The sequence below is a fragment of the Strongylocentrotus purpuratus genome, unplaced genomic scaffold, assembly GCF_000002235.5.
Source record: "Strongylocentrotus purpuratus isolate Spur 01 unplaced genomic scaffold, Spur_5.0 spur5_scaffold_5, whole genome shotgun sequence".
NCBI lineage: Eukaryota > Metazoa > Echinodermata > Echinoidea > Camarodonta > Strongylocentrotidae > Strongylocentrotus > Strongylocentrotus purpuratus.
The window spans coordinates 31,284,175-31,291,833 of record NW_022145611.1 but is presented as its reverse complement, the minus strand read 5'-3'; the positions used below and the strand labels follow the sequence as shown (position 1 = coordinate 31,291,833).

Sequence of the window (7,659 nt, the reverse complement as noted above, 5' to 3'; positions counted from 1 at the left end):
TGATCATACGTTTTGTATATTCATAGCATGAATAATGTTATCATTTTTTTTTATCGATTTTGACTAAATTACGAAAGACCCTGGCGGTTGGTCATCTATGCCAGCAAAAATAAATATTGGGAAAAGTAGACTGAAGACAAGTCACTCTTTGTGACGGAATAGCTACGAATATTCAATTACCAAAGTTGCGAATACTTTTTTTCGTATATGTACTGTACAGTATAATCATATCATGAAACAATGTTATCACTTTTATAATATTTACAATGATCCCCCGCACCTGTCGTCAACCCACAGTTTTCAAACAACATTATCAGATCTATATTGCGACAACAAACTGATATATCATCATGTCATGGACTGTTCTTGAGTCATTTCATTCGAGAGAAGACGTCGTACAAACACACGCAAATCGCTTCAAGATGATTCGTGCATCGTGTCTCCTGCTTCTAGTCTTTCAAGTCTCTCTGGGTCTAGCCCACGAGCCTGAGGGCATGCTGGCTGGGGTACTGTTTGCACCCTCAGAGGGTCGCCCCAAGAGGGATGTGACCGTGCAGGGACTGACAGAGGCAGAGAAAGCAAACATTCTGGACCGACACAACATGCATCGTGGTGATGTGTCTCCTTCTGCATCCAACATGGTTGTACTTGTAAGTATTTTCATTACTACCCAGCAAACTTTCCTCTCTGAGACCTGTAATTCACCATCTTCACAGCCGATAATTTTTTCTTGATTTTTTTTTCGGCAACCGAACAGTATTTTCTTAACGTAGCTCTGTTGTATATTATCCATCATTTCCTGCAGGTAATAAACACATGCGCAAGAACAAATACCCTGTCTTTGTAAACTGACAAGACTCACACTATATAATGCCGGTATTAAAGTCAAAGGACCAAACTATAATTCACAAACCCTCTGAGGTTTATGAATTACCTGTATTCTCTAAAGAGATCAAAATTATATATACAGTGTTTATACTTAAATAAAATATATAGCGGTTTATCTTATTGTATCAGATAATATGTTGAGTTTTTGTAACGGTTATTCAACCATTAACATTTTGTTCTTTCACAGTACTTTGAAGATGGGTTTACTATTGGTTTTATGACCTTACCTTTTGAGAAGGCCATCGGTGTGGTTGCTCATGATATTCTACTTCTATAATTTGATAACTTATGTATTCATGATGCAGGTTGAGAATAATTTCAGGACTATTAAACACCAAGAAAACACAATAGCATTATAGGCTATTAAGTGAGATTGCAATATAGTTAATGTACATGCGGTGTTCCACAGCGCATTATATTAGGATCCTTACTTTTTAAATTATTTTTCATGATGCTTCAAATGCCATGAAATTTAGCACCATTTCCGTTTGCTGACAATACTTTATAAACTAGTCTTCAGATATAAATACTGATGATTCATGTTGAAGTCGTAACTCTAGGTGGTTGACGTGGAGTGGTTATTGAATTCTAAGCAAAGTGAATTTGTTTATTTTGAAGCTAGACGTAGATAAGCATCATTTTGTAAATTCACTAGTTCTATACAAGTTCAAATACAAGTTAGCCGACAAGCCCTTGAAACGCATGCTAACGTCATTACACGCGTATCAATGGGATATCGGCGAACAAGTATTTACGACGGTTTCGTGAAACGTGACACTGATTTACAGCATATCCCGTGTTAATGTGATCAAGCATCACAATACATGTCATGTTTCTCTAATCCACCAGCAATGGAACGACGAAATAGCGAAGGATGCGCAGGACTGGGCCGACCAATGCATCTTCGCGCACAACCCAAGTGAGGATCGCAAGACAGACCAATGGGATTGGGTTGGCCAGAACATGGCGATGGGGTACGGCCATTCACTGAACATCTACATAGATATGTGGAACGATGAGAAGAAGCACTATAATCATGCCACCCATAAATGTGACAGGGGAGCTGTTTGTGGACATTATACACAGGTATCAAGCGTGCAGATGATTGTTATAATCCTACATATTTTAAATAGATTCTAAAGAATTATTCATTATCTGTCGTTCTTGATCATGAATTTTCTCAAGAAAAAGGGAGATCTTCAGGGAGCATATTGCGTATTCCGTTCGTTTATTTACCATGTCGTAGTAGATCCATGGCTGTAGGTAAGTTTCAGCGATTTTCTAAATATGGAAACACAATAATTGAGGTTTTAATACTTGGTATGCTTTTTATACCCTTTATTTTATTTGTACTTTATCTGTACTTGATTTTCATTGCTTTTTATTTCATGCTGGTTTCTCTTGGTTAGCATACTTAAAAATAGCAAACTGTGCATACAATTCGCATAGGCTGTCTTTTTAACAGAATGTTTAATATCTGAAAGTTGTTTGACTATCATGCATCCTCATTATCAATACTATTTTTTCTGTCTCTCCCTTATTTGTATACTTATCCTTATACCTCTGCCCCGTGTCTATACTCTTCATCTCTCTCTCTCTCTCTCAATCACTGTTCTATATTTCCTCTCCCTTTACCCATTGTCTCACATTTATGTATATAATCTCTCTCTTTCCCTGACTGGCTATACCACTACAAACGTGTTTGTGTTCTTTCATCCTACCCCCCCTCTCTCTCTCTCTCTCTCTCTATCTCTGTCTCCGCCTCTCTCTGTCTCTCTTTTTCTATTTTCTCTTTCCTAATCTCTATTCATCTATCTTTCTTTCTCTCTTTCTATATCTTTTTGTCCATCCTCACCTCTCTATATCTTTAGCTCGCTTGGGCATACACTGAGTTCATTGGATGCGGCTGGACTGATTGTATCAAAGAAGGATATGACATTTTTGTCTGCCACTACGGCCCTGGGTATGGTATTTTTTGTTATTTATAGTACGTATCAGAAAATATACTAGAATGTATTACTATTGTACAAGCACCTCCTCGTTTGGCACCGTATTCTACATTATGAAGGGTGGTCTTCTGAAAAAGGATGTTTTAGTAACAAAGCGAAATGTGGAAAAGTCAATGGTTAACGTCTGCTCAAAGATGTAAAGTGTTGATGTCGCGTTATATACAAAAAGATAAGTTTTCAGAATACCGACCAAGAGTGTTTAATGCTCTACTATTCAATATGAAGAAGACAACAAACGATGAATTCAGCACTTCCCGATGAGTGATATATTCCTGTGAGGTCAAAGTTACATGTAAGAAACTGCCCCAGAAAAATAACATCAACAGAAAAGAGAAATTAACGAATAATAATCCGACCTGTCTAGTCTTAGTGCATTGTATCTTAGTTTATATTATGAAAAAGAGAAAAGTTAACTCCGTCTCTAAGCCGGAACGCAATTTATTAATCCGAAATCGAATTAAAAATATTAAGATACTTTTACGTTCAGTACTCTCACTGATGCCCCCCACAATAAGCACATGACAACTGATGGACAAAAAGGGCATAAAAGCCTTACTATAATTAAATAAAAAAACTAAACGAATGAAATGAATAAGATGGTAAATCCGTAACGTTAAATTTATGTTTCTTCTGTTATGTATTTAAAGATGTATGTGAGTGTAGTAGGTAGTGTTTGTAGTATTATTATTATCATCATCATTAGTATTATTATTATTATCATTATCATCAACTTTTACATTTGAATATGATTTGTTTTCCTGTTAATATCCCTATCGCCGTTTCTTCGACATCATCTTGTCATTTTAGCGGTAATTACGCTTCAGTACGACCATACGTAGAAGGGACGTCTTGTAGCAGATGCCCAGCGGGCTACCGTGGTGGATGTGCTGATAACTTGTGCCAAGGTAAGTTGAAAATCGTAAAATTTTAATCAAAAATTTCACACAACATACACAGTTTTGGTATGGGGTCATGAATTTGGTTCAAATGAACATATTGGACGCATATGCGGTCCTACAATATTCAGTGAAAGTTATGAAATTGTAATTAATAAACTATTTATGTTGTATAGCTCCCTCTCAAGGTCAAGATATAAATTAAGCTATAAAACAATGTTTCTTGACTGAAATCTACCGATTAGTTGTTCCCGATCGGAAATTATATATCACAACTACATATTCTGAGATTATCATGGTCGCAGCTACCATTGTACAGCCGTAGGCGCTATTTGAGATTTATCAAAATTTACCGGGAGCACCGGTAAATTGTTATATTCAATTTTTCTCGAAAGCAGTAGTAGTTTAGGGGCTACATTTTCCAGTGCTTATAATACATCCACAGGGGCATCCAAATATATCAAAATTGTAAAGAATCACTATCCACCCAATTTTCAAAATTTCCCAAAACTTTGTATTACCTTTAAGCACAAAGAGAGAAATAAAGAGAGAAAGAGAGAGAGACAAAGAGATACATTATAGGAGTACAGTACCATATTAAGTGTATCAGACTCACAGTCATTGAATACGGAATGCATTACGTAATTTAATTAGGCTTATTTCTCATTGGTCGTGTTTTTTCAGATTCAAACACCAAGATTTACAAAATCAAAAAAGGGATGGGGCGTTAACCCTAAGAGAAAGTTACTTGGGTGGAAGCAGAAAATTCAGAGAAACAGAATTTAAGGTTTGAAAAAAAAGTGAAGAAAATTTATAATTTTGCCTGCATGCTAGTGCAACATGAGGGTAATTATGTTTTCGACCAACTTCTTGGCAGTCATAGGCTGAACTTAGGCTGAATTTACGCCCCGGTATAGTAGGAAAAAGTGATCGTTATTTAAACTAAACTTGCTATGGAATCACCCCCAAATTTCTTTGAAACGTATTACCCTTATGCTGGGTAATTTTAAATGATTACTTTTAAAATGTTATAGGCTCCTTTGGTATTCGACGCATTGCTCTATTTTGTTCATCATGTTTCCTTTACTTATCGAAATATTGCATTCTTTTTATTTGTCGTCAGTGGGTTAGCTGAATGATGACACCCGGAGACAGATTGACACCCTTCAAGTAGGGAATCAATGTTGATTAATAATCACAATCAAGGATCTTCTATTTCTCTGGTCTATTTCGTCAAATACCAATCGATATCAGAAAATAAATTGCATGATTTGTCAGGTGGACTGTATGTTATGATAGTTTGTTTGATTTTATGTCCATTTCAAATATGATTTGAGTGCTGGTTGGTCGAAAAGAGTGATGAAAATGTATGTGAAAACTGTGCTGAGAAAAATATGAAAACGTGGACTTTCACAAAGTATAACGGCCCAAATCAACCCCATACATTAAGACTTCTGTATAGGTTACTACAATGCGTCAGTGAGTAAACTAGACCCTTATTTCTCAATTGAATCGTTGTGTTCAGCTTAAGAACAGCTTAAGAAATGTTAACACTTCACATCCAAATGGAATGAAAAAAGGACAACAATTGTGAAAGATAAAGAAATCCAAAAATGAAAAAGGCGAAGTTAGATTGTAAACTTTTAGGATATAGGGTCATTCCATGTCAAATTACCTTTGTAATTTTAAACTCTATCCTCTTTATTTAAAACTTAAAAAGCTGAAATGCCTAACCTTACCCCCAATCAGCCAACTAGCATATAGGCCATACATCGAAAATGGCATATAATATATACCACTCATCTGCCCTAAGAACATACAGTTAAAAAACAACACAAGCCAGTAGAGCTTTATTGTGGTGGACGCATGTGTGCGTGAGGGTGTGTGCATGGGAGAGTGGTGGTGAGGGGAAAGTGGTACACGACTAGAGATGGAAGGTAACATTCAACTCGTGTTCCAAATCAATTGTTGGAAATTAACAGAGTAATTCTCCATAAAGTTTTAATGTTTATTTCTTCTTACATCCTTCCATGATATGTCTTCCCTTTTCATGTAGATATCGTTTATATCTTCTCAGAACTCTTTTGATCAATCTCTATGACGATTTAGATACTTTGATCAATAAAGTTCTGAGCAATATAAGTTTTATCTATCAAGAAAAAAAAACATATTGCCACAATCTTTTCATGAAAAGAGGTTAGAACGATATTATTACAACTTTATGGGCAGCGGTGTATAATGAGTTTGAAAGATTATACATACTATTCACCTCTGTTAGAGAACCTGTGTGAAATTATGATGCAAGCAACATATGACTATATCACTATCCCTTACCACCTCTGAGAAGTGCCCTTCCCCCTCTGAAAAGTTCTTCTTTTCTTCATTGATGAGAACCCCTGTTCATCTGTGATAAGTGCCCCTTTATTTCGATACGTGCCCCTTTCCCTTTCCAAAAAGTGACCACTTTCCTTATGATAAGTGCCCCTTTATGTATGTTGCTTAAGCAGAATCGTGTACCAAGTAAAGAGAAAAACAAATATTGATGTCATCCGTGGTAGTATAAGCACACTCATGACGATGTAGGGGTTCTGTGTACAGAAAAATCTTTAGCACGATTGAGCCAACTTCTTTTCACGTTGATCATTTCAAAACTACACAATACACATCAATTCTTATGTACGACACTATAAAACAACTACTTTTCACACAACCACCACAACCACATTACCACCATCATCACCACTACCACAACAACAACTGCGACGATCACGATCACGATCACCACCATCACCACCACCACTACCACCGCCACCAACACCGCCACCACCATCACCACCACCAACATTACCTCCACCACCTCCACTACAACCACTGCCATCTCTTTTCCTTTTGTTACAGTCCATTTTAATAATAATAATAAATAATACTCAGTTTTTATATAGCGCTTAGAATCAAGCGCTTCCAAACTTGGAGATTATTACCCCGGCTTTAGCTGTGCTGCCATTGCGGCGCTCTAGCATTTCGAGGAATTAATTCCTACCAGGTACCCAATTACATCACCTGGGTTGAGTGTGGCAAATGTAGATCAATGTCTTGCCAAAGGACATTAGTGCCGCGGCGGGACTCGAACCGCGGACCTTGTGATCGACAGTCCGGCGACATAACCACGTGACATATGCCCTTTACGGACAAGCGGGACGGAAGTTGTTTGGTAACACAAATACAACTAAGCAAAGCACGAGTTTCTGAATATGTATTAATTGCTACTGAAATTTATTGATCACAATTTAATATAATTTCATCTATCACTGTCTATTGGTCGGAAAGTGTGTGACATTATCAGTTTGTGTGCACACTGACATGGAAACAAAATATTGACCAAAGTGAAAAGAGGCGTTCGACTCTCTGTCATCGTATCCCTCAAATTATTGTTTTGTGTCAATTCCAAGGCCAAGTTAAAAACATAATATGGGGCTTCCCCGCACAAACTGGCGTGAAAATTAACTGTGCTATCTTTTGAATTCGGTTTGATAAGGTTTTAGTAACTTTATTTGAAGTATGTCGAACCTCAAAGAACGATATTATGGGCAACAACATAAAATAAGGAGAGTTCTGTCTTGGACAAGGACCTCCTTCCTTATTTTATAAACCAAATGATTTTTCATGTATCTTACGAATGATAGTTCTGTTGATGTTTTTAATGAATAACTCATATCAACTTATCTTGACATCATAGCTCACGCCTTTATCAGATCATTATTGAAGGTGTTTTGTGACTACTTATGAATTTTAAGTATGGTACCCCCACCTCCGTTTCATACAACGAATAAGTAAAACTGTGGGAGTAAATGTAACTAAAGTGCTTT

The 7,659-nt window shown here is 36.7% G+C and overlaps 1 protein-coding gene across 1 annotated transcript; it reads left to right on the top strand.

The window, feature by feature from the left end:
* Positions 1-353: 353 nt before the first annotated feature.
* On the top strand, positions 354-5,081 carry LOC100893996 (peptidase inhibitor 16). The gene is made up of 5 exons (XM_003731876.3): positions 354-650; positions 1,738-1,974; positions 2,760-2,851; positions 3,705-3,802; positions 4,917-5,081. Exons 1-5 carry the CDS (start codon positions 423-425, stop codon positions 4,922-4,924), a joined length of 663 nt encoding a protein of 220 aa, XP_003731924.1. The 5' UTR covers positions 354-422; the 3' UTR covers positions 4,925-5,081.
* Positions 5,082-7,659: the final 2,578 nt, after the last annotated feature.